Below are 27,873 nucleotides of genomic sequence, written 5' to 3'. Positions count from 1 at the left end.
CTGTGGGAAGTTTGTTCTTTCGCTTTTTGCAACATAGCTTGCTGCTGCTCACTCTTTGGGCCCGTGCCGCCTTTAAGAGCTGTAACACTCACTGCGAAGGTCTGCAACTTCACTTCTGGGGCCAGCCAGACCATGAACCCACTGGGAGGAATAAGCAACTCTGGACACACCATCTTTAAGAATTGTTAACACTCACCAGGAGGGTCTGCGGCTTCATTCTTAAACTCAGCGAGACCAAGAACCCACCAATTTCGGACACTGTGGAGAGGGACCTGTGGTGGGCAGGGCTTCAGAACTCCAAAGAGCGTATGTTCTTTGTCTTCTGCTACCAGGGTGGATATGGAAGGACCATCAGGTGGGGGTGGGGCTAGGCGTGCCTGAGCTCAGACTCTCCTTGGGTGGGTCTTGCTTTGGCTGCTGTGGGGGATGGAGGTGAGATTCCCAGGTCACTGGAGTTGTGTACCTAGAAGGATTATGGCTGCCTCTGCTGAGTCATGCAGGTTGTCAGGGAAGTGGGGGAAAGCTAGCTTCCATGCACACTGAAAGGCTGGTCTCACTCCCACAATGCCCCTTGTGATAGCCCAGAGTCTGTTTCCAGGCCGAAGGCGAATCTGGCTTGAAAACTTACCTGAGACTTTCTGCCTCCCGACTGACAAAGAAATGGGCTTCAGTTCTTACCCCGCCTGTGAAGTCTGCAAGCCGGATTCACGCCCTCACCCGAGTTCTGGCCAGGAGGCTTCCAGCCCCATTCAATTTTTTACAAAGTTCAGCTAGAGAAGTCCTTCTCCCTGTGAAGTTTTACCCCCTGCTCCTCTGGCCACCCTCCTGATGGATGCCTGTGGTGCCAGGCAGGAATGGGCTACTTGGGGATCCAGCGGCCTTCCAGTGCCTTTGTGCTACTTCCTCTACTCCTGTATGTTGCTCAGCTCGGCTCTCTAACTTGACTCAGCTCCAGGTAAAGTCACGAACTTCTCCCACAAACAGACTTTCAGCTTCTCCAGTGGGGGTGTGTGTTCATGAGACGAGGGTCTCCCTTTCCCATTTCCGTGGTTAGGGGCCTTAAAGTATTTGGGGTGTCTCCCAGGCCCTGCAAGAGCAGTCTGCTTCCTTCGGAGGGTCTGTGGGTTCTGTCAGGATTGCTGGTGTGCTCTTGCAGTCCATCTGGGGCTAAAATTCACAATGCAAGCCTCCGCATGCTGCTCTGTCCAGAGCTGCCATCTAGTTCTGCCTCCTGTCTGTCATAATCCCTCATGACCCTTGAGCTTTTTTTTCATATGATTGTTGGCAGCATGTATGTCTTCTTTTGAGAAGTGTCTGTTCATGTCTTTGCCTACTTTTTAAAGGTTTTATTTTTTTGTAAATTTGTTTAAGTTCCTTATAGATGCTGTATATTGGATCTTTGTCGAATGCATAGCTTGCAAAAATTTTTAGCAAAAAAAATTTTTTGCGTAGCTTGCAAAAAAAGACAGGTTGTCTTTTTGCTCCGTTAATAGTTTCTTTTGCTGCCCAGAAGCTCTTTAGTTTGATTACATCCCATTTGTCAATTTTTGCTTTTGTCACAATTGCTTTCGGTGTCATTGTTATAAAATCTTCGCCCGTGCCTATGTCCTGAATGATATTGCCTAGGTTGTCTTTCAGGGTTTTTACAGATTTGTGTTTCACACTTAAGTCTTTAATCCATTTAATCCTGCATATGAAGACCGATCTTTATGTTTAGAAATTCTTTCATCTTCTTAATCTAGTCTATTGTTGAGGTTCTCAAATTGTATTATTTATTTTATTTATTGAATTATTCAATTTCAGCTGTTAAATTCCTTTTCACTCATTTTATGGATTTGCTTGATTGAAATCTGTTGCTGGAGAATTATTGGTTTTCCTTCAGAGGTGGTATGTTTCCTTGCTCTTTAGTGTTTCTTATGTCCTTACATTGATATTTGAATATCTGGTAAAACAGTTGCTTCTTCTAATTTTATAGATTGGCTTTGGTAGTAAAAGACTGACTTCTGTAGCTGTATCTATACTGTTGAATCAGTAAGACACTTTGCCTTTAGTTCTGGGTTGGTTCAGTAGTTTAGACTTCTATGATTTCTTCAGCTATAATCAGCATCACTGATGTCTGTGAGCTCCTCAGTGTCTTAGCCTTCATTGTTAATGGAGGCTGTGGTGAGATTTTGCTGGGGAAAGACAGGCCAGGCAGTTTGGTCCTTGGGCATCAGTTGCATTGGTCTTTGAACTTGTGGGTGATGAACGTGGGCACTAGTGGTTGAAGTTTCAGGCAGGCCATCCTTGGGCCTTCAGGTGGCTTTTTTTTTTTCTTTTTTTTTTTTGAGATGGAGTTTTGCTCTTGTTGCCCAGGCTGGAGTGCAATGGCGTGATCTCAGCTCACTGCAACCTCTGTCTCCCAGGTTCAAGCAATTCTCTTGCCTCAGCCTCCCGAGTAGCTGGGATTACAGGCATGCACCTCCATGCCTAGCTAATTTTGTATTTTTTTTTTTTTTTTTGTAGAGATGGAGTTTCTCCATGTTGGTCAGGCTGGTCTTGAACTCCCGACCTCAGGTGATCTGCCCCCCTCAGCCTTCCAAAGTGCTGGGATTACAGGCGTGAGTCAGGTGGCTTTCTCAAGTGCCAGCAGTGAGAGTGGTGAGCTAGGGAGATAGGCATGCCCTCAAGACCCTGAGAGGCATGTGTAGCATCAGCAATTGCAGTAGTCATAGCAGGTGAACTCTTGTGACCCCAGATGGCATGTGCAGACACCAACAGTCATGGCAACATGATGGACAGAGTAGTCCCCAGGCTTTCACCTTGTGCAAATATGTGGGCACTGGTGGCAGCGGTGATGGCAGGCTGGGAAGTCCTATCCTTAGGCTCTCAGGAGACACACAGGTACTTGATTGTGATAGGCATGGTGGATTAATCCCCAGGCTCCCAGACAATGTGCACAGGAACCACCAGGCTGGGTGGGCTCATACGCAGGTCACAAGAAGGCGTGCACAGGTCCCAATGACAGAGAGCAGTGTGGGTTGATCCCCAGCCTCCTGGACAACGAGCTTGGGTAGTGGTAGTGACAGCAATGGGTGGGATGGGCCTGTGCTTTGGCCCTGGAAAAGTGCCCAGGCAGGCGAGTTCCCAGGTCCCCTGAGGATGCCAGCAGGTGTGCAATGGCCCTGCTCCTGGGGGTCAGGATTGCTGTCAGTGTCAGTGGCCCTGGGAAGGTGACTCTCCACTTGTGAAGAGTTTCTGCTTCAGCTCCCTTTGTTTTGGGGGCAGCCTCCCTAGTGAATGGCACTGCCAGTTCCCTGGAGTGTAGGACACTGTGTAGGCTAGAGTGATGGGGACCAAGCTACACTGGTGAGTTCAGCTGGTATTGTGACTCTGCAGGCCTCTGGATGGACATGAGGGAATGTCACTGGGGGTCCAGTGATGTGGAGATGCAGGGGCTGTTGGGTCCCAGGGCAGGATGTAGTATGTTGGGGGCTGGGCTCTCAAATAGGCACTGTGCCACAGCTGCCTGTGTCTGGGGGTGGGTGCAGACGATCCAGTGCCAACTCCTTCTCTGGAACAATGACCATCATATAGACTCCAGGCAGCTCCCTATAGTAATCTCAGGGCCTGCGAGGGCTGAGAGACTGTCCCTTGGCTAGGATTGCAGTGTCCACAGTGGGAATATGGACCACTGGGGCTCTCTTTTTTACCTTTTCACCACACTGGAGAGCCTGTCCTGGCTTTAAGCTGATTCTGGCTGGGCTGCTGCTTCATTTTCCTTTCCTTCCATACCTCAGAGATTCGTCGTCACTTTGCTGCTGAATTCTAGTGCCCCCTTTCATGCCCTCTTCAAGGTATGATTATCTACCTGCTGTTTTGGTCTTTCTTTGGAAGGACACAGTACCTGGTACCTCTAGTCAGCAAACTTGAAGGCCACCTCCTAGCAATGAGAGAATAATATTCTATGTGACGTCTTTAATATATGTGTCCAAAATGCTTCTTTTCTAGGGAAGCACTTACTCTAAGAAATAAATGTTATATAGTGCAAAAATATATTAAAGGGTCAGTTGGTGATGTAGTTTCAAGAGTGGCACTGAGGAAAACTTGGCACTTCCACAGGGTTGAGTTGGTTGGAATATTTCTCAATCTCTGAGATTTTGAACCCAATGTTTTGAAGTTTTTGAGATTTCAAGTAGCCCATGTGACATAACTTAACATTCTTTCTTGGCCAAATCAGGCATAGTGAAAAATAAAATCCAGCTAATATACTTTTAAATATCTTGATTCTATACTCTTTCAATGACCAAAGGGAGGCCCCCCACTACTTTACACAAAAAAGAAACTCTATGAATGAGAATCTCTTCACGCAAAGCCACTAAAATTGTGTCTAAATGGAGCAAAATTGTGACAGGTGGTAAAAGCACTCAGTGGCTGTTGTAGGCAGAATAATGTCCCCTCTGTCTCCCGCCAAAGCTATCCACATTCTAACTCCTGGGTCCTGTGAATGTGCCACCTTGTAAGGCAAAGGGGAATTGAGGTTTCCTGTGAAATTAAGGATGTTAATCAGCTGACCTTAAAATAGGGAGATTATTTTAGATTATCCAGGTGGGCCCAACGTAATCATGAGTCCTAAAAAATGGAAGAGTGGGGAGAAGATGAATTCAGAATGATGGAACTTGAGAACTCAACGCTGCGTTGCTGGCTTTGAAAATGGATGAACGAAGCTATGGTGCCCAGGAGTAACCTGCCATTGCTGGGATAAAGGTGCAGGAAGAAAACTGTAGAGCTTCCAGAAGAAAGCTCAGCCCGGCTGACACCTTGATGTTGGCCCACTGAGATCCATCTGAAACCTGCAGCCTATAGAACTGTCAGATAATGCATTTGTGTTGCTTTAAGCCACTAAGTTTGTTGTAATTTGTGATAGCAACCATAGGAAGCCAATGCAGTGTTTTAAAAGACGGAAGAAAATGCTGAATGATTATGCCCAGTGAAAGCTGGGAAGTAAAGGAATTCCCTGAATCTTGGCCAGGCATACATGTACAGACCCAGGGAATTGCCTCCGCAAAGGGTGCTGAAGAAATTGCCTTTAATCTGAGTGCACCTCTTTTTATAATTTAGATTTCTGGTGAAGTCTGGTTGACGTGATTGTGCAATTTTCCCATGTGCTGCACCTTTATCAGGGAGAGACAGAGCCCCGCAAGGCTGCATGGAATAGGATGGTGCATTTTCCCAGTAAAAAAGGGGAGTGGTCTTCCCACACGCAAGGTGAAGGATTACAGTGCTAGACAAAAGCAATAGGTATGGTTGAAAGTTCCCCACCCTGCTGTAGGTCATTTTCAACTAAGAGCTCATCTAGATGGGATAGAAGGATACTGGAAACCAAACAGTAATCAAGTGATAACATGTAATATAAACTTATTTCTTTCTTTTTTTTCTTTCTTTTTTTTTTTTTTTTGGGACATTGTCTTGCTCTGTCACCCAGGCTGGAATGCAGTGTCGGGATCTCGGCTCACTGCAGTCTCCACCTCATGGGTTCAAGCGATTCTCCTGCTTCAGCCTCCTGAGTAGCTGGGATTACAGGTGACCACCACCATGCCTGGCTAAATTTTTGTATTTTTAAAAGAGACAGGGTTTCACCAAGTTGGCCAGAATGGTCTTGATCTCCTGACCTCATGATCCACCCACCTTGGCCTCCCAAAGTGCTAGGATTACAGGAATGAGTCACCGCACCCAGCCAGTAATATAAACTTTTAAAAGAGGTTTTGTGCTGGTTGGTTTTGGTTTATTCTTTTTTGAGGATCCAATAAAGTTCCCTGTGAGAAAAATGGAGAGAGGCAAAGAGAGACAGGGAGACAGGGAGAGAGAGAGAGAAAAAAGAGAACCTAAAACCTCCAGAAAACAACAGGCTTCAGTCCTTTTTGGGTGTAGTGCTCTCAATTCTTAGTTGATGCTCCAGAGGCAGGTAGCAGGGTCGGCTATTTAAACATCTCCCAACATGGATTTCTGTTTCGAGGCAAAAGTCCTGACAGGAGCCATTTGGACGTTCACAGATCCCCTTGAATTTGCCCCTGGCTACATGCAGAAGAGGGTTATTGTAACCATTCAACAGTCTTTCTTTACTTTATATTGAATTACATGGACATAGGGGGCAGTGCCTGAAAATAATCTTGTGTGGATTTGTGTGTGTGTGTGTGTGTGTGTGTGTGTTATTTGATTTCTTAAACACTTAAAAATCTGCTGTCACACAAAAATTTGGATTTTTTGATGTTCTTGAAAAATCTGGGAATATTGGGTGCACCTACATGACAAAAGGCTGGAGGTGAGTAGTCCGCTCCCCTTTACAAGTTCTAGAGCATGCAAGTTTCAGTTTATTTCTTCCTTATTATCTTCTAACACTGATGGGAGATTTCAGCCTTTTAAAAAAATATAATGTCTTGTACTATGGATTTTCCTGGAGTGAAAGAGAAGAAAATCTCTTTTGGCTCATCTATTTTTTTTTCCTACAGACACACACTCACACACACACTCTATATGATAGATTATAATAGATGTATCTTTCAAAAGTAGAACTGAAATATAGACCTAAAAGATAATATACTTTAATTGTTAGAGAGGATATTTTTCCTGTGGAAGGGAACAATATTCCTGTGTGTTTAATACACAAATATATCTGTGCCATTACTTGTCACACCCTGAGACTTCACTCACTACTTATGTCTCTGGCACTGGTCTTTGAGGTTGCAATTTTTTTCTAGAAACCATTGCATATATTAAGAGTGAAACATTCAAGGTCTTCTTAAAGGCTCAAAAACTATACTTGTTGAAAACATTGAATAGTATTTCATTTATGTCCTAAGATATCACTGCTCTGGGGATAGGCCACACACTCTGAGGTATTTAGTTTGAAAAGTGTTTTAATTCTGAGCAGTCTTTGTATGTAACACAGAGCACCTTTTCCATGATAACTTCTTGGCAATAAGAGAGGTATAAAAACCAGCACTTTTTTTTTTTCTATTCTGGAACACAAAAGCCAATTCTAGAATAGCTTTCAATCAGTACAGCAATTTTAATAAACACTCAATAAATGCCTATTTAATTGAACTGAAATCCAAATGTATTAGATTCCATTAAACTTTTCAATGGTCACAAAGCAGTTAGTGGATTGATGTGAAGACCAAATACAGGCAACATCATATTTATATCTGTAATGCAAATTGGGAAATAAAGGTCATGCTTTTCTGAAGACAATGGTAATTCTAAATGTTGACCACTTAGTAGAAACAAGCTGAAATCTGAGTTTTTTGATCCCTGAGCTTTCCATCTCTTCCTTTTATCTGTAAGTAGTCAGCTACTATGTATAGTAGTACCCAAGCCCACTGGCCTTCTGCTAAAATTGGCCCTTTGCAGCTGGAAGAGTCATAAGAGATTAGTATAGTGTAGAGGATGAACCACTGACCTGTCTTGTGATATGTGATAAATCACTCTCGAACATCCCTCTGTGGTAGTACTTCTTGCATTCTACTACGGGTGGTGTTTTCCCATCTGACCTCAATTCTTGATAATGAATTTCTTGAGGGCAGGAATCATATCTTATTCTCCTCTGTATGTATATTCCAGAATCTGATTAAAGTCTTGGCTTATAATAGCTATTCAGTAAATGATTGTGGAATAATTGATTAAAATACAGCTATTTTCTAACTTGCAATATGTTTGTGCGGAAATTTGTTGTTACTCTCAGTTCACAGGTCTTTGAATCATGTGTACTATTTTAGTATACCTGATTCTATTGAGCATTATATTTTCAAACCACTTTTCAAGAAACTTAATACAGAACTACCATTTGACCCAGTAATCTCACTACTGGGTGTATATCCAAAGGAAAATAAATCAGTCTTGTAAAAAGACCTAAATTTGTATGTTCATCACAGTGGTATTCACAGTAGCAAAGGTATGGAATCAAACTAGGTGTTCATCAACAGTGGATTGAATAAAGAAAATGTACATATATGTCACGGAATACTATGCGGCCATAAAAAGAACAAAATTGTGTCCTTCTCAGCAACATGGATGCAGCTGGAGGACTTTATTCTAAGGAAATTAGCTCAGGAACAGGAAGACAAATACCACATATTCTCAGTTATAAGGGGGAGCCGAGCAATGAGTGCACATGGACATAAAAATGGGAACAAGAGAGAATGGGTCTTACCAGGAGGGGAGGGAGAGGGAGTAAAGTCTGAAAAGCTACCCTTTGGGTACACCCTACCTGCGTGACAGAGTTATTCATACCCCAAACCTCAATATCACACAATATACCCATGTAACAAATCTGCACATGCACTCCCTGAATCTAAAATAAAGGTTGAAGTTATTTTTAAAAATTGAAATTACAAAAGGCTTTTTAAAATTATGATGTACCATTGTTCATTTGTAAGAATTCAAGTAACGTTAGGGATTTTAAAAATCTTTTGTTTTCATTTGTTCTTTGCTTGTAAACCTTGTGTATTGCATATTGTGGACACTAAGTCTTTTCCAGCCATTTGCTTTAGGAACAAAAGCTAGAGTTACAATGAACATAGGCTGTCTTGTCTAGTCACTTACCTTAAAGATGAGGAAATAAGCTGATGGAAAGGAAGAAACTTACCCAAGATTACCCAGTGATCGAGTGAGGCAGATGATAGGGACAGCACTAAGGCTTGGTATTCTGAGCCTCATTCTATTTTCCACTCTTGCCCTCTCTCTGTGTCCTCCTCTCCTCTCTAGCCTTCTACAAAAAGCTTGCAGTTCTGCTTCAATGTCTACCTAAGGACATCCAGATGAGATGCCACGTTTCATTAGGCTGCATTCTTTAGCACCATCCTGTGTTTTCTTCTCCAGTCTTGTTGCATCCCATTTTTCACTGTGAGTAATGCTACTGCCTGTGCTGTTCTATCCAATTAGTTGCTTCTATTTTGATTGAGTGACAGTGAAAACAAAACAACACAAAATTTGTTTATCCAAATTTGGAATTTTTAAACCTTGATTAAAAGCATTGATTTTCTGGGGTTATATATGTAAGACACATATTTTAAAATATTTTTAACTGATTAAAAAAATCAAACCCATGTATTTAGCCAGGGTGACTATTTAACAAGTACTAGTGAGACAGGACTTCAGTAATGCCACAAGGATAATAATCTTGTCAGTCCCCGCTTTTGTGTGTTACCAAGTTAATATAATTGGATATGGTATCACCTTTTTTCAGACTTTAGAAAGTCATACAAAGGAACAGCACAACAGAACTCTAGGGTGGGATGTATAGGGAAAGCCAGGATATTAAAACAAAGCGTTGACTCTGACATTTACCCCACTGTTGGGAAAAGCAGTTCAGTTTCCAGGGCCTTAATTTTTTTCTCTATAAAACAGCAAAAATAGAGGCAATTAGTTGCTTATTCATCCTTGAATACACATGTTCAGGAGTTCCAGAAAATTTTCGAATATACTTTGGGTGTCTGGTAACCACCTTGGGCAAATCCAAGAAGTCCTATACAAACTTCTCCAAAGCATGTCTGGGCAAAGGGGCCTTATACCTGTGATTAATGTTCGCATGCTGAATGCAGTAGGCTATGCTCTGGTGTGGGGTCATCCCTGGTTCCTGTGTTTAAATTCTACATTACAAGACTAGATGCTGAGAAGGAAGAGGGAAAGCCAGGGATAGAGATGGAGCCTTAAGGGGAAAAGTCAAGCCCCAGGGACCAACAGTATTGGGGAGCAATAGGTTAAAGATTTCTTAGATTATAATAATATTTTCAAAGAGACTTCTTCCACCAATCCCTTCTGTCTGAGCCTACCACAGCTTTGGCATAGCTCTTATGCCAGTTCTTAGGATAACTAACTTTTGCCGAAAGAAACTAGAGGAGCTTTGGAGACAAAAATTTAGTAGAATAATGCCTGATTTTTAATTTTTGAAGTCTAGTAACTGCTAGTAAACTTGCCTAATTTGGAGATGGAATAAGAGGGTTTCAAAGACTTGAAACACCATTGACTTCATTTAACTGAGTTGCTATGGAGAATTAATGAATTAGATGGCTGCAGGCCTCTCAGCCAATGAGTCTTCCAGATTTCCTATGAAACCCCCTTTTCTGGTCATAGGTGATGGTGATTTCTCTTTGAGTATTGAATCCCTGTAAGGTGTTAGGCACTCTACTCTTACCAAGTTTATTTTGTTACCTGGTAGAACTTGGCTCATAAAGAAGAAAATGGTGAAGAGGAGGACAGCAATCCTCACGGCTGAAGAAAGAAGAAAGTTTGGCTTCATTTCCAGGAGGCAGAGAAAACTTCCATCTGTGGCTCTCTAGCACCAGTAGAATGTCTCTGTTTGGATAATAAGAGTCTTTCTGTACCTCATTAGGGATATTCATAGATAGAGTTGTTCTATGCACGCAAAATTGCTTTTATGGGAAGACTGAGAATCCTTTTTTTAATTGGACAGCCAGTTCATTAGAATGATGTGGGTGCACAGTTTTGGCCAGAAAACCTTGTTAAATGGGGACATAAGCTACAAACATTTTGGCAAAAGATGAAAGTTTATGAACAAACAACCATATATATTGTTACAATAAATTAGACTGTGTTGAGAAACCAGTTGGTTTCATTAATGACCAGACATTTGGTTAGTGAACACTTCCCAGACTTTACTAGCCCTGCTAAGAATTAATCACCCCACTTGCTCCTGGTCTGAAACTCCAAAGTGCTTTGTCTACATTACAGTACTTACTGCCTTGTATGTTAGATTAGTGAATGTATATTTGCCTCATCCACTACTGTATGAGCTTCTTGCTTGCTAGGACAAGGCTATATTCCTCAGAACTGAGGAGGGAGTTGAATCATGTGGCTATTTATTCTCAAATCGTCTTCACCTAGTGGAACAAAACAACAGCGAAAGACCACCACACAAGGAAGCAGGAGGTCTGGATTTGGGTTCTAGATCTCTAGATCTATTACTAACGGGAGGTATGGATATAGTCAGGAAAATTGTCTTCCTTAGAGGCTTCCTTGATAGCACCTATAAAGGTCGAGATCTGTCGGATCTAGATGAGGGGATTCTCAATCATTACTATGCAGAAAATCAACTGGGAGAGTTACTTTGCAATACAGATGCTTAGTTCCATCTCATGATATTTTAATTTTTTTTTAAATTGGTCAAGTATTTTTCATTAAATAATGTAAACTTTCTTAGTCTACATCTAATAAAACTCCCACCAGCATACAAATACATTGAATGATATTAACAGCAGAATCTTTAAATAAAGTAACCATACACAACTATGAGGCAACTTTTTTTCATTGCTTATTATTTCATGCTATTTGTCACCATTGTCATCATAATCAGCCTCATCCTACATTGTTGAACACCCATCATGGACCATATGGCATAAACATTTTTCCTACTCATAAAGGAGCATATGTTCTCTATATGTATATAAAATTAATGTCTGAACAAAGTGGCTTAAACATGGCAGAAGTTTATTTCTCCCTCACTTAAATCTATAGTTCCACCTACCATGGCTAGTACAGATACTTGCCAAATTCAATAGGGACACAGGCCCCTTCCAGCTCTCTGTTCTGCTATACTTTAGAAGAGGCTCTAGTTTGGCTGCTAAATCCCCACCTATCATTTTTGAATTCCACGCAGCAGGAAGGAAAAAAGCCAAGAGAGAAAAACAAGGAATATCTACCCCTCCTTTTAAATTTTTTAACCAACCCCCTCTTGTTTTTTTTAACCGACTTTGTTGAGCTATGATTACATTTAAAAAGCTGTACACATTTAAGGTGTACATCTCAGTGAGCTTGGGGATAAGTATACACCATGAACACATCACTACCATCAAGATTATAAACATATCCTTCACCTCCCTAAGTCCCCCCCCTTTATTATTATTATTATTATTATTATTATTATTATTATTATTATTATTATTTTGGTAAGAAATTTTGGTAAGAATACAAAATCTACCCTTTTAGCAAATTTTAAGTATGCAATACAGTATTCTTAACTGTAAGCACTATGCTGTAAACGAGACCTCCAGAACTTACTTATGCAGTATATCTGAAACTTTGTGCTCTAACCACATCTACCCAATTCCCCAGCACCACGGCCCCTGGCAGCCACCATTCTACTCTCTGCTTTTGTGAGTTTGTCTATTTTAGATTTCAAATACAAGTGAAATCATATAGTAGTTGTCATTCTGAGGTTGGCCTATTTCATATAACGTAATGCCCTCCAAGTCCATCCATGTTGTCACAAATGACTGGGTTTCATTATTATGTAACACTGAATAATATTCCATTGCATATATGTATTAGCCATTTATCTTGTTACTCTCCCTCCACCTGCCTCCCAACAGGCCCCAGTGTGAGTTGTTCCCCTCCTAATATCCATGTGTTCTCACCGTTCTGCTCCCACTTGTAAGTGAGAATGTGCAGTGTTTGGTTTTCTGTTCCTAGGTTAGTTTGCTGAGGATGATGGCTTTCAGCTCCATTCATGTTCCTGCAAAGAACATGATCTCATTCCTTTTTATGGCTGTATAGTATTCCATGGTGTATATGTACCACATTTTCTTTATCCAGTCTGTCACTGATGGACATTTGGGTTGATTCCATGTCTTTGCTATTGTGAACAGTGCTGCAATGAACATATGTGTGCAAGTATCTTTATAATAGAATGATTTATATTCCTTTGGGTATATACCCAGTAATGGGACTGCTGGGTCAAGTGGTATTTCTGGTTGTAGGTCTTTGAGGAATCACCATACTGTCTTCCACAATAGTTGAACTAATTTACATTCCCACCAACAGTGTAAGTGTTCTTATATCTCACAGCCTCATCAGCAGGTAGTTTTATTTTAAAAATTTTTGAGAAACCTTCATACTATTATCTGAAATGGACATAGTAATTTGTATTTCCATCACAAGTATACAAAGGTTATCTTTTCTCCACATCCTCACTAATACTTGTTATACATCTTTTTGATAATAGCTATTCTAAGAAGTATCAGATGATATTTCATGGTGGTTTTTATATGCATCCCCCTGATGATTAGAAATGGTAAGAATTTTTTCATATATGGCCATTTGTATCTGTTCTTCTGGGAGATGTCTATTCAGATATTTGCCTTTTTTTTTTTTTTTTTTTTTTTTTTGAGATGGAGTCTCGCTCTGTCACCCAGGCTGGAGTGCTGTGGCATGATCTCGGGTCACTACAAGCCCCACCTCCCAGGTTCACACCATTCTCCTGCCTCAGTCTCCCAAGTAGCTGGGACTACAGGCACCCGCCACCATGCCCTGCTAATTTCTTGTAATTTTTTTTTTTTTTTTTTTTTTTTTTTTTAGTGGAGACTGGGTTTCACCATGTTAGCCAGATCTTTGCCCATTTTAAAAAAAATTCAACTTTTATTTTAGATTCACTGGATGCATGTGCAGGTTTTTACATTGGCACATTGTGTGATGCTGAGGCTTGGAGTATGGATGATCTTGTAACCCAGATAGAAAACATAATACCCAATAGATAGTTTTTCAGGCCTTTGTCCCCACCTTCCCTTCCCCCTCTAGTAGTCCCCAGTATCTGTTGTTCCGATCTTTACATCCATGTGTAACCAATGCTTTGTTCTCACTTATAACTAAGAACATATGGTATTTTGTTTTCTCTTCCTGCATTATTTTAGAATAATGGCCTCCAGCTGCATCCATGTTGGTGCAAAGGACATAATTTTTTTATGGTTGTTTAGTATTGCGTGGTGTACATATACTGTATTTTCTCTATCCACTGTAACATTGATGGGCATCTAGGTTGATTCCATGTCTTTGCTATTGCAAATAATGCTATAATAAATATATGAGTGCACACTTCTTTATGGTAGAACAATTTATTTTCTTTTGGATACAAGGGTCTGTCCCCATGGCTGCTGTCAAGGGCAAGTGTTGAGTGCCTGCAGCTTTCCCAGGCTCAGGGTGCAAGCTGTCAGTGGATCTACCATTCTAGGGTCTGGAGGATGGTGGCTGTCTTCTCAGAGCTCCAATAGGCTGTGCCCCAGTGTGGACTCTGTGGGGGCTCCAATCCCACATTTTCCATGTGCACTGCTGTAGTAGACATTTGCCATGAAGTCTCCACCCCAGCAGCTTCTACTGGACATACAGGCTTTTCCATACATCTTTAGAAATCCAGGCGAAGTCTTCTGATATGGTTTGGCTCTGTGTCCCTGCCCAAATCTCACCTCAAATTGTACTCCCATAATTCCCACATGTTGTGGGGGGACACAGCGGCGATAACTGAATCATGGGGGCAGTTTCTCCCATGCTGTTCTCGTGGTAGTGAATAAGTTTCACGAGTTCTGATGGTTTGATAGGGGGAAACCAGTTGTGCTTAGCTATCATTCTCTCACTTGCCTGCTGTGATGTAAGACATGCCTTTTGCCTTCTGCCTCCCCCCCGCCATGTGGAACTGTAAGTCCAATTAAACCTCTTTCTTTTGTAAATTGCCCAGTCTCAGGTATATCTTTATCAGCAGTGCACTCCTGTACTTTGTGCACCTGCAGGTTTAATACCCCATGGAAATTGTCAAGGTTTATGGCTTACACCCTCTAAAGTGGTGGCCCAAACTGTGTCTGGGGCCCTTTTAGCCATGGCTGGAGCTGGAGTGGCTGAGACCTAGAATGCTGTGAGCACTGTCCTGTGCTTGCACTGGCCCCAGCCCACAAAACGATTCTTCCCTCCTAGGCCTCCAGGCCTTTGAGGGGAGGGGCTGCCACCAGCCAAGGTCTCTGAAATGTCTTTGAGGCCCTTTCTTCATTGTCTTCTATTAGCATCTGCTTTCCTTTTAGTTACCCAAATTTCTGCAGCCTGCTTGAATTTCAGACAATACCAGTGGTCTTACAAGTACTACATGACCCCTATAACACTTCCTGACTTCATTTCTGCAATATATTTTATTTTTTTACATCATCATGAACATTGAAACTTTTTATATCTATTCACCTTCCATTTGTTTTCAAGTCCAGTTTACCTCCAAAGAATTTTAGAATATAGAGTCTCCAGAAGACTCTAGTTTGTCTGGTTTCTTTCTGTATCCCTTGACTGCGAATGCTTTCTAGTACATATAATACACTCAAAAGTACTTATGAATAAAAAAAAGGAATTAATCTTCACATTTTTCCTTCAAAATAGACTTAACTCTTTGGTTTCCAACTTTATGTGAGGGTTTTTAGTAGTAATCTCAAAAATCCAATCAAATTGAACAGGGAGTGTCTCCAGAATGAAGTTTTTGATTAGATTCAGTGTCTGTGCAATCAGGGCATGTCTCTTGGAATGTAGTGGTGATTAGGTTTATTAATTTTTTTTATATATAAGGGGAAGCCAATCAGAGGATGCATTTTCCCAGAGAAGGAGCATCTGAAGAGTTTAAGACCTTGGGGAAACAGAGTTTTGCTGCTTGCTTGCGGGACTTGCCTTGGAAGGTAGATAAGTTCACTGCATCCTCCAACTTTTTATTTCTGGTGAGTTCTCCAAGCACTGAGATGTGAACTGGCCTCATTCCCTTACAATGATACTGTTACCAGTAGAAGAGATTCCAGTTACTGGCAGCATAGCTGCATGGGTCCATAAGCAACTTCAGTCCTTGCCTCCTCAGAAGAAAGAATTCGACTGAAGGGCATACAGCGGAAAAAGAGACTGAGCGGCAAGTTTCAGAGTAGGAGTGGAAGTTTATTTAAAAAGGCTTTAGAACAGGAAGGAGAGGAAAATTCTCTTGGAAGAGACCCGAGAAGATGCCTGAAGGTCCAAGAAAGAAAAGAGAAGAGTCTTTAACCTTGATCCTGCGATGGGTTTGCCTCTTTCCCATGATTCTTCCTTTAGGGAGAGTTTCCGGCATGCACAGTGCTTTCCTTACCCTTTGAAATTGAGCATGCACGGTGTGTTTAGGGAGTTATATGCATGTCCATCTGAAGCTTTCTTTCCTTTTCCGGTGGAGTGTGCCCCCAGAAGATTATGCTTTGCCATTTTTGTCTCTTAACATGCATGCCCAAGAAGTTGCTTCTTCCTGGGGTCTGCATTTAATTAACATTTTTGATGTTAACAGGTGTAGACCATCAGGAAATGGCCTCTCTCTGGTGCTTCCTAATTATCATTTTTAGAGAGGCAATGTGATAATTGACAGGCCATCACCTGACATTTCTAGTGAGTAGGGGAAGAGTCCTCTCCTGTCCTGCTCATGCTCTTCTACCTGTAACAAGACAAGCCTTGTATATCATTAGACATTTGTCCCATCAAGGCAGCATCTCATTATTACATTTTATTGTGTGAATTGTTACTTCACATTCTCATATTCTGTGTTCACTATTTGTGTGCCTTTTCCATTTTTGTTTTGACCATATCTCATTATTTTAACTGCCTCCTCCAAGATTCTAGATCTGCATTGGCCAATACAGTAACTACTAGGCACATGTGACTATAAACTGTAAATTAATTATAATTAAATGGACAATGCAGATATAGAGAATTTTTTTCATCACAGAAAATCATGTTGGGCATGTTGGCTACCACTTATTTTTAAATTCTATTTGTGTGGTTTATAGTTAAATTATATTCTGCTTCTCTATATTCATTTCCTTTCACAGATTTTCTCAAGCAATTTTTAAATTTCATTCATTTACCTTATTGAGGTAAGTACTTAGATTACTTTTTTAAAATAATGCACAGCAAATAATTTTTCCATCGATATTGTTTTAGCTTTATTGTATTGGTACTTTTATGTACTATATTCAGGTATTATTATTTTTCACAACTTACTTTAAAAATTGTGCCAAGTTTATTTAAAATAGATTTCTCCCTTGATTTTCAGATGTTAGATTCTGTCTTCCATTGCTGTATTTTAATTTAATTTTATTTTATTGTATGTAAATATGTTGCATATTCCTTTTTTTAAAATGTGAGATATTTCCTCTCTCCTGTTACACAAACTTTGTATGCAGTGTTCATTATGCACTTTAAAAATAAATATTTTGTTTCAGGGCATGGTGCTTTCACACATAAAACCTTAGAATAATTTTAAATTCCATTCCACTTTCACCATTCCTGAGCTGCTTTGAATATATTGGATGTTGGAAGCCATGAGAGGCTTGCAATCCTGTCAAGATAATAGGATTTTCCATTTATAGTGTAATCTGACTTGCAATCCCGTCAAGATAATAGGATTTTCCATTTATAGTGTAATCTGATATATATTCGTTTTGGTTTCATACTTTAAAAAGATCTATTCCCTTTTACTCTGTGGTGATCTTTACTTTTCTGTTTGTTCATTGCTAGAATGTCAGCTGCTGTTTCCCTAGCACCTGAGATGTCATTCAACATTGTATAGCACTGGTGTTGAGAAGTGAGAGAATCTACTAAATAATAGCACTTTTCGAGACTGCAGTTCTGAATTAAAAGGAAGGGAAAGGACAGGCAAAACAATATAGACATCAGCTATTTTTACTGAAGATCTGTTGGAGAACATGGTTTTGTTGTCCAGGAACTTGAGACCTAATACTGCATTCCTAATACTTCACTAAGGTGTGTCTAAATAGCCGTGAAGGGGCTAAGAAGTCACAAGTCGGCCTTTTAATTTTTACTGGTGCCTTTAAAATATTAAGGTAATATTGAGGATGCAGAATGGCTCATTCCTCATGACTTTTTAAGAGATCTGGGCCGGGCACGGTGGCTCACGCCTGTAATCCCAACACTTTGAGAGGCGGAGGCTGGCGGATCACCTGAGGTCAGGAGTTCCAGACCAGCCCTACCAAAATGGCGAAACCCCGTCTCGACTAAAAATACAAAATTAGCCGAGCACGATGGCGCACGCCTGTCATCCCAGCTACTCAGGAGGCTGAGGCTGGAGAATTGCTTGAACCCAGGAGGTGGAGGTTGCGGTGAGCCGAGATCGCGCCACAGCACTCCAGCCTAGGCAACAAGAGTGAAACTCTACCAAAAAAAAAAAAAGAGAGAGAGAGACATCTGGAGGGAGATACTAAGCTGTGCAGGCTCTCATCTTGAAGTCACCAAATACATAAGTTGTTATTCCTGCTCAGTGAAAAGTTTGTCAATACATTTTTTCCCATGAATTAATGAAAATTTTAGACCCATAACATAAGTTTTTAAAAGTTTCTCCTAAAGATTGCTTGTGTATGTGTGTGTTTAAAATATATTGAATCTCTACATCTTGAAATAGTTTTTATAGATTCCACACCAGAGTCCTTTATGAAATAAATATGCTTTAACTTTCTTATAATATTTGTCCTTTTCTGTCCCTGGCACAGTCTGTATATGACCAGTTAAATGACTTTTCGTTCATGTTTGAGTTATAATTACACACAAATATTCTCTAAAGCCCAAATCTTATTTTGATATTCAAGGAAGAGTTTACATGGTAATAATATTAAGGGTTACAGCTGGTTTCACTGAAGCTTTGTCGGCATTCTCTAATATCTTATTTTTTTTGAAGGAATATCTGTTCTGCTTGAATTATAGACTACATAATACATGTACTGTCAGGTACATTCATGGAAGGCACAGGAAGATGGAGTCATATGTTACTGGAGTCTTGATGAACAGATGTAGAAAATAGTCCAAGGAATAAGAAAAAAGTTGATATTGAAAAGTGCTTGTTGAAGTCTGTAAATGTGCATTAAATGTGGCAGTAAAAATAGTCACAATGATGTTTGGGAACTGGGTTCTAAATGCTGGAGTCCCCAGAATCATAGAGAACCTTGGTTAGGGGAGTAATTTTGTCAAAAAGCAAGAAGAGGCAGTGACAGGCAGAATATAATTAAAAGTATTGCTGGGCCATTTTCTAATTTTGTAATTTTGTCATATTATTCAAACCCTGTTGATCATTTATTAAATTGGTAAATAAATTATAATCAGCAGGGTTATTATGAGGGTTAAATAAGGAAATATATGTACATCTGTAGGCACAATGTCACAATTAATACAAAGTTACCCTTTTTATTTTTCATGGACTTCATGTACAAATAGGTCAGTAAATTTTTTGTTTATGACACATAATTATCACTTGCACATAAAATATATTTAATTATTTTTATATTTTTAGCAAGGAAATAATACATGCATGTTTCCCCCTGTCTCAAACACATACATTCATATAAACACATGCACCTATATACCTACGTATCTATGTACGAATATATACATGGACATCGGTATTTCTCAGCAAATATGTATCATGATAATCAGAGATATTGCAACTAACAAAGACTAATATAAACCATGATTGCAAGAATTTTAGATACCACGTTAGTAAAACATCAGGTTGAGCTGCTAAATTTCTCCCACCCCTACGTCATTTTGTATTTTCTGAGCATCCTAGAGGATTGTGACTGTATACACAGGACAGAAACACCATGACTCTGGGTACTCCTGCTAATTTCTGATGCAGGAGATTTTAAGGGCTAGATTAGCAGGATGGGAGTGTTGACCCTCTAAGTGAAATAAATCCCTCAATTGATTATCCCCATCCTAAAACAGATTTTTTTTTTTTGAGACAGAGTCTCACTCTGTTGCCCTCGCTGGAGTGCAGTGGTGGGATCTCGGCTCACTGTAATCTCTGCCTCCCGGGTTCAAGAGATTCTCCTGCTTCAGCTTCCTGAGTAGCTGGGATTACAGGCAAGCACCACCATACCCAGTTAATTTTTGTATTTTTAGTAAACACGGGGTTTCACCATGTTGGCCAGGCTAGTCTCGAACCCTTGACCTTAGGTGATCCACCTGCCTTGGCCTCCCAAAGTGCTGGGATTACAGGCGTGAGCCACTGCAGTCGACCCTACAACAGATTCTTACTTGATTATTTCCACGTTCCAAGGGGAAATACAAAAGTCAGAGTTGAGTGAAAATAAAAGTGGAGTAAGGCTTCAGAAGGCTGTGGTGGGTGTTGGAGAAACATTGCTAGGGCATAAAGCTGGGATAATAAAATCTGAGAAATCCCAGTGTTTATCTATAGGTGGAAATCATATTCCACATGTGGATGGAGTCAGGGATCCCTGTGTTTTAAAATCAGTGAGGGAATTGAATATCTGGACTTGTGCCAATTAACATACAAAACTCCGTGCTTTTGAAGTTCTCATTCACAAGATATCTGTGTTCCTTCTTGGTTAGCAACCACAGTCATAGGCTTCCTAATTTTGACCACAGGAAAAGAGGAGAGGCCTCTGCGTGTTTGTGTCTGTTGGTTAGGCTGTGGTGCAGCTGGTGTCACACTTCAATGAAAGTCTGGCTTTTCATCACAGGTTGATCTGGAAATTGTGCACAAGACTGGTGTCTCACATGTTCTTTCTCCAACCTCAGCTTTTCTTAGTGCCTAAAGTGTCTGCAAGTGGAAATCCAGAGGAAGACAGAGAGAAACTGAGTTCCTGACAATGCATTCACTAGTGAGTAGGGGATGCCTCTTTCTACTGAAATTATACCCATATTGCTGGCAAATGGGCAGTTTTCTCCAATTTGCATGGGTGTTTCAGTTTTATTCTTTTTTTGTTTGTTTTTATGATGTAAAATCCACCCAGCCTGGGTGTTCCAAATGCAGTCAGGAGGCTTTCAGGTATCTGGCCTCCAATTAAGTTTTCTCAGGACTCTAGGTTGGGTATCGTGTGTCAAAGACTTCTAAATTATCAATATAATTTCTAATATTACACTACTTTATTCCAGCCCTTATTAAGACTATTTACAAAAAAAGATATGAGAGGTTTCATTCATATATTTCTTTTTCTTCTATCCATCCTATAATCTCATAGGGAAATAATTGACCCATTAACTGTACTGTTGGCTGAAATAGACTTAGGATTGTGATGAATGCAGGCGATAGAGATGAGTGAAGAGCAGAACATCACAGCCCAACAATGAGTCTGATGTTCTAGCAGCTGAGTTCAATAAATCCAGTGTGATAGGACTTGGGCAAGAGCTGTGCAGTGTTGAGGGAAAAGAAGAGTTTGATAAAATATATTTGAGCTTTTAAAAACTTTGTGAAAGGACAACTAAAGAAGTCATTACTATTCTTATCCCCATTCATTTTACCTTTTGGTAATTAACCTTTTTGCCTTCTGGTAAGTGAAAGTAACATATAAGAAATATAATTATTTAGTTATGGTTGCACACTCAGAAGAAGGAATATAGTAGATAGAGTACAATTTAGGGCTCTGTGGAAATGCTTTATAGGGGCTGGTTAAAAAAAAACAATGAAGAGGCTTTTTTAATCTTTGAACAAGTGAAGTGAGAAGGTAAATTTAAAAGAGAAACAATGATAACTGATGTTTGGATTGCTGAGAGAAAGTTGAGAACAGGAGGCTTCATATCACAGGAATCATCGGACTAAGATTTCCTCAGTATAGCAGCCTCAGCGGTCTTGTCTTGTGCTGCTAGGCTGTCTTTAAGCCTTGTCATGAACACCTGAATTATATAACATTAGAGAGACTATATGTATGAATTGAATCCTATATTCTGCAAAAAGCTTGTTCAGTTCTGAAGAATGCTGGAGTCTGGTTCATTACTTTCTAACTTTTCAATGAATAAGGGACCAATGACTTATATTTAATAAATATTTGCTAGATAGGAAACATGTTTTCTATTAGTTCATTAGATTATTCAAAATACATCATAGGTCTAACCATTTGATTGGTGAGAAACCTGTGGTTCATCTAGAGAAATAATTTATTTCATCACAGTCATGTTTAAAAAGTAGTAAATCATGGTTATTTCCCTTGTGATAAATCTGTAATTTACTTGAAATTCATGGTAAATTTCATTTTATTTATGAATGTTCAAGTGAAAATTTTATAATCAGTTATGTAGAGGTGATTAACAGATTACTGAAAAATATCTGGGTTATATTATGCTACACCTCATGCGATATTTCTTCATAGTAAAGTTTAATGGATTCAGAGTGGGTATATCTCTGTAAGTGAATCTGAAAGGCAGATACCAGCTTAGTACTGAGAATGAACTGGCTGGAACCAAAAACACTGAGTATTCTGCATACCCAGCTCCTAGCTATGTCATCTCAGCCTTCCTCCTCCGGACATTGAAAGGGATTTCTCTGTCTAAACTAAAATGTCTGTGATGTTTTAGGAGAAAGTGACTTTTGAAGATGTAGCTATTGACTTCACCCAGGAAGAGTGGGCCATGATGGACACATCAAAGAGAAAGCTGTACAGAGATGTGATGCTGGAAAATATCAGTCACCTGGTGTCCCTCGGTGAGTCCCTCAATGTTCACGTACATATGTAGACACACATTCGCTCATTCATTCAATAAGTGTTAGAACAGCTTCCCCATATCTCACTCTAATCTCTTCTCTGATTCACAGATCTCATCTGAAAAAAGTTTGAACTCTCTAAATCTATCTGAAATAAATATCTTTCTTTTTATTTTATTTTATTTAGTTTGTCACTCAGTTAGAATGTAATCTTGACAAGGATTTCATGGTTTCTTTGGTACTCAGTCTGTAATACTCATAACAGACCTGGGAACATAATGAATATCTTCAATGTATTAAATTAAATATTTTCTAAATAACTCTTCTGCTTTAGTCTATGCTTAAGCTGAGACCAGTTAGTGAAAACAATAGCAATATCTTTTCCATATAGAACACCAATTATTTTTGTAAATCGAATGTTTTTTTTTTGTTCTGCGTGAGAATAATAATAAACACACTGTGCAGAGATTTAATTACTCTCTTTCTGAAAAGATTGTGTATTATGCATTGTGTCTTGGAACTTAGGCATGGACTCATCATTCATAGGTCCTGACTGTTTTGAATTTCCTTTTCCTGATGGCCCTTTGGTTTGGATTTATTTTCTAGTCTCATGTTGGGTCAGAAAAATCCTGGGGAGTTTTCTGTGTTCTAGGTCTTGTGGCCTGAGCTGACCTTCACTGTTTTTATTCTTCCTTGATAGCCTGCCTTACACTTGGTGATAATGCACATTTATTGACAGTGAACTCAAAACACATGTATTCTTTCCACTAGCAGGGTACCAGATAAGCAAATCCTATATAATTTTGCAGCTGGAGCAAGGAAAAGAGCTGTGGCAGGAAGGAAGAGAATTTCTTCAAGACCAGAATCCAGGTAAGCAACAGGGTCCTGTGCTCTAATAGGAGGAGGTGCTTTGTCAATGAATAATATTAGTTGAATATTAATTAGTGGTTTTATTAAATGAGGGATAATTTCTAAAATGTAGGTTAGGCTACTGGAGCAGAATTCCTTAGATGTTATTATCATTTTGTTCATGTGTCAGATGCTACTCTTGTGTCCTCTTTTTTTTCTTTTCTTTTACTTTTGGGAAAAGGATAATTCATGTACTTGGCTGGGGTTAAACTTTCATATGCTGACTCTTTCCCTGATATCCCTGTGAAGACTATCCCTCTATTTACTTGCCTGATATCTCATCACCATTTTAACTCTTTTCACATTTTAATTTTAAAAATCTTTTCTAATTTCTGACACTGTACAATCTATTTCTTCTATTCAAGTAGTTTCTTCATTTGACACACTTGCCACATCTAAGTGTCAATTTTTGAAAAAAGTAAATGGGTCTTGGGGCTTTTCAAACAATTTTATTACCATAATACCAATGTAACAATTTATTTTTCAATTATTTCAGACAGGGAAAGTGCCCTTAAGAAAAAACACACGATATCCATGCATCCTATCATCAGAAAAGATGTATCCACCAGTATGACAATGGTAAGTTTTATAGCTGTGTACACCAGTCATCTAAGTTAAAGACATGGTAATGGGTTAAGTTAGTAATGAAGCACAATCACCTGAGTGTAATTAGGCTGGCATTAAGTGCTTTCTAAGCAAAGAAAAAAACTGGAGACTTTGAATTTAGTGAATACATTGACCTGTGTTCTAAACCATAACATGAGATCTCTAAAATAGAGCAAGTGCATATACATTGCTCATGCCCAGACATTGAAAGATATTGATATCATCACAATTATGCAATAACTCTGCAGTTGAGATCTTACAGAAGAGAACATATCTGTGTCTGCAGGAGATAATGTGTATGCAAATGTCAATTGAGAAAAATGACAAGACAAGTCTCAATCATTTTAGGAGATTTATTTGCCAAAGTTAAGGACATGCATCCAGGGGAAAGGTGTATGCCTTTCTCCAAAGATGATTTTGAAGGCTCCAAATTTAAAGGGGAAAGGGTGGGATATTGAGAAGTATACAATTTTCATGTAAAAGGTGGGTAGAAAAAATAGTCATTCATGCATTTTTCTGGCTTAGTGAATCTGGATTTTTTTTTACATAACATGACATAAACAAATGAGGCAGAGGAATAATGCAGGAAAGCTGCATTTTTACATAAGACAACATAGGCAAAATTGGGCAGGGAAACAATCAGATTTGCATTTGTGTCTGGTGAACTGGGGATGACTGCACCTGTAAAGACAAGTTATCAGTTTGCATTGCCATGGTGTAATTTTAACAGCTCATGAGGAATTTCCTCGTGGGCAAAATATGGGGGAGGCGTGTAGCTTTTCATCTTGTAGCCATATTATTTAGGAACCGGAAGGGGGAGGCAGGTTTGTGTGACCCAGTTCCCAGCTTGATTTTTCCCTGTGGTTAAATGAGTTTGGGGTCCCAAAATTTAATTTCCTTTCACACAAGAAACATTGGAAAGCTTTCAACTGGGGTCTACCACTGAATGGTTGGTCTAGGATTCAAAGGTAGTGAAATGAATGTATAGATATATGTGGGTAAACCTTTAAGAGCTTTTAATCTTTGTCCCAAAGGAGAACTCTCTCATTCTGGAGGATCCTTTTGAATGTAATGATTCGGGAGAAGATTGCGCTCACTGTTCCACAATAACTCAGTGTTTGTTAACTCACAGTGGAAAGAAACCCTATGTCAGCAAAGAGTGTGGAAAATCACTTAGTAATCTTTTGTCCCCTAAACCACGTAAACAAATTCATACTAAAGGTAAATCATATCAATGTAATCTATGTGAAAAGGCCTATACTAATTGCTTTCACCTTAGACGTCACAAGATGACTCACACTGGAGAGAGGCCATATGCATGTCATCTATGTGGAAAAGCCTTCACTCAGTGTTCTCACCTTAGAAGACATGAGAAAACTCACACGGGAGAGAGACCATATAAGTGTCATCAATGTGGGAAAGCCTTTATTCAATCCTTTAACCTTCGAAGACATGAGAGAACTCACCTTGGAAAAAAGTGTTATGAATGTGATAAAAGTGGGAAAGCCTTTAGTCAAAGCTCTGGCTTTAGAGGAAACAAAATAATTCACACTGGAGAGAAACCACATGCTTGTCTTCTATGTGGGAAGGCCTTCAGTCTGTCTTCTGACCTTAGATGACATGAGAGAACACGCACTGGAGAAAAGCCATATGAATGCCATTTATGTGGGAAAGCCTTCAGTCAATGTACTAATCTTAAATAGCATCAGAAAATTCACCCTGGAGAGAAAATTATAAACTTCTTCAGAACATATTGACTTTAAATGACACGGTGTTAGGAATGACGAAGGTAAGGAACGTGGAAGAGACTTCAGCTGTAGTTGTAGCATCTAAACATGCGAAAGGACTCACATTTTGAAGAAATACTGTAATCAACGTGGAAGATACTTCAGTTACCTTTATTCTTCAGTCCACATCAATAAATTCATATGGAAGAGAAATTGTATGACATGTATGTACCAAAGACTTGTTAGTGATCTGAGCATAAATGACATGAGAGAGCTGAAACTGTCAACATAATCAACTAAAAGTCTTCAGCAACAGCTTTAACTTAAAACATGTGGGACTTTCAGGTAGAGAATCTCTGACTCTGCATTCAGTGTGAAAATGTTTTTATTTGCAATTTATTGTCAAATAACATGAGAAAACTTTACTTGGATGAACCCTTTATTTGTATTTTCTGTGAATAAACATTCAGCCAAGCACCAGCCTTGATGTTCACAAGAAAACACAGTGATAAAATGCTGCTAAAATGGAAAATAAGAGAGGAAAACCTTCATAAGCTAAATAAGAAGAGAAAGTCTTTCCAAGGACATTGAATTCTCTTGGAATACCAAACACTTCTTACTGGAGAAGTTATGCAATGAAAAATCATGAGAAATCCTTTCTTCATAGAGCAACACTTGTGGCACATGTGAGATTTCACACTGGACAAAACATGGTTAGCATCTTGAAAGGAGAAATTTCTTTAGTGGTAATTCATTTCTTAGTTGACATTAAGTTTCTCACATTGAGGCGCTATCAAACTTGAAAATCACTGTGGAGAAACCTGATAGATTTCTCATCAGAAAAGTGAGTCAAGAAGGTGGACCTCTACAAAAAACTCTTAACACATACTTTAGCAAAATAATTCAGAAATTTGAGAAAATATCTATTCATAAAAATGTGGCATGTAAATGCATAATAGCTAAGTGACCAAGGAATAAATTGAATGCAGAATTATATAAGAAATCTCATTAAACTTTTCCAAAAGATCAATACTTACAAATATTGAAAGAATACAATCTGTTGTTGAAAAAACTTAGTATGTTGGCGAAACCCTTGTTTCATTTATGCAGCCCTAACAAATTGATTTGCATCTGCACTCCTTGGGTGAGATTCTTGGTCGAGATTCTACCCCAACTTCTGAGTCTCCCCAGTCTTCAACAGCTCTTTCCTCACAGCTCACCTCCTTTTACTTCAACATCCACCAAAACCACTTGTTTCCATCCAACCCTCGAGTTGACACACCAGGGATCTTCAGCCCCACTTGCTAGATTTCTGAAGTGTGTCATTGCATAGATTTAGCAGGGGAATGGAGGCTGTATCAAAGACCCCTAGTATATCCATTTGGGTGTCCCCAGCTCTTGCCTCTGTCTCTGAGCAGTTACCTGGGATCAGAGAATAAGGCAGCTCTTCTCTTCTATCCCTCAGAAGGCTCTTGAAATTTTGTCCCTAGAGCCTCTCTAACTGGAAGTAGCAGTTCATCTCATGACACCCCACATTTTATTCAGGTGAGTCCTGAGTTATTACACAGAGACAGACACAGCTATGCTCCTTTTACTGCAGTCCAGAAGATAAAACACCAGCATGATAAAACAGCCGAACCTGTCAGCCACCTTGCAAGCCTTTCCTATATTTGACTCAATGTACTTTTCCCAAAGCAAAATGAAAGTTCTCACAGAGGGGCCTTCCTCTGCCTTGTCCTCAGAATTGGAAAATGTATTGTCCATGAAGGAGCCTCACCAATGAACCTAAAACTCAAGAGAAAATGTTTCCTGAATATCAAGTGGGATGACTTGAAGTTTTGCCAAACAGGCACAATCTTAATACGATCGGCCTTACTAAGGCTAAATGGCCTTATCCATGGTTGAAATTGACACATCATCATATTAAAAAATCTCCACAAGTGATTGATTTTACTCTGCAGCCAGGGTTGATGTCAAGTGTGAGGATAATGAGCAAGAAATTCAAGCCCTTGGCAAACTGGTTGGAGAGGCAAGGACTATGTCCAGGCAGAGCTCATATCATTATTTATTGTTTAATCTATTTAATTAAATATGTAATTTACCCACAAACTGTGGCAGACATTATATCTACTCCTGAGCCACATTAAGATGTACTATTTGTGCTGTGAAATTCTATGGGATTTGACAAATGCATGGTGGCAGATCTCCAGCTATTATTAAAGCGTAACACAGAATGCTTCTCTTATTCAAGCTCGTCTTCCCTCCACATAGAGGGAATCCATCGACTTTTGTATACTGATTTTTGAATTTGCTTCTTTATTTCCATCTTCTTTAATTAAAGCAAAAGATATCGTACTCAATTTCCATTTCATCTTCCAAAAG

At 39.5% G+C, this 27,873-nt stretch overlaps 2 protein-coding genes across 3 annotated transcripts; one reads left to right on the top strand and one right to left on the bottom strand.

The window, feature by feature from the left end:
- On the top strand, positions 1–27,741 carry ZNF705D (zinc finger protein 705D). 2 transcript variants are annotated; one of them, XM_055349800.2, is made up of 7 exons: positions 1–306; positions 16,629–16,673; positions 20,350–20,432; positions 22,123–22,249; positions 23,024–23,119; positions 23,655–23,737; positions 24,799–27,741. In XM_055349800.2, the coding sequence occupies exons 3-7, from the start codon at positions 20,421–20,423 to the stop codon at positions 25,381–25,383; spliced, it is 903 nt and encodes a 300-aa protein (XP_055205775.2). In that variant the 5' UTR covers positions 1–306; positions 16,629–16,673; positions 20,350–20,420; the 3' UTR covers positions 25,384–27,741. The 2 variants fall into 2 exon arrangements, with proteins under 2 accessions (XP_055205775.2, XP_063565093.1); XM_063709023.1 differs by lacking the exons at positions 1–306; positions 16,629–16,673 and having other exon boundaries at positions 20,341–20,432; positions 24,799–25,405.
- LOC115935600 (beta-defensin 108B-like) lies at positions 5,891–10,276 on the bottom strand. The gene is made up of 2 exons (XM_055349374.2): positions 10,189–10,276; positions 5,891–6,054 (listed from the first exon to the last, which is right to left on the bottom strand). The coding sequence occupies exons 1-2, from the start codon at positions 10,274–10,276 to the stop codon at positions 5,891–5,893; spliced, it is 252 nt and encodes an 83-aa protein (XP_055205349.2).
- Positions 27,742–27,873: the final 132 nt, after the last annotated feature.

Source organism: Gorilla gorilla, chromosome 7 (assembly GCF_029281585.2).
Source record: "Gorilla gorilla gorilla isolate KB3781 chromosome 7, NHGRI_mGorGor1-v2.1_pri, whole genome shotgun sequence".
NCBI lineage: Eukaryota > Metazoa > Chordata > Mammalia > Primates > Hominidae > Gorilla > Gorilla gorilla.
Note: the sequence above shows the minus strand (reverse complement) of the source record. Positions and strands in the feature narration are given on the sequence as shown.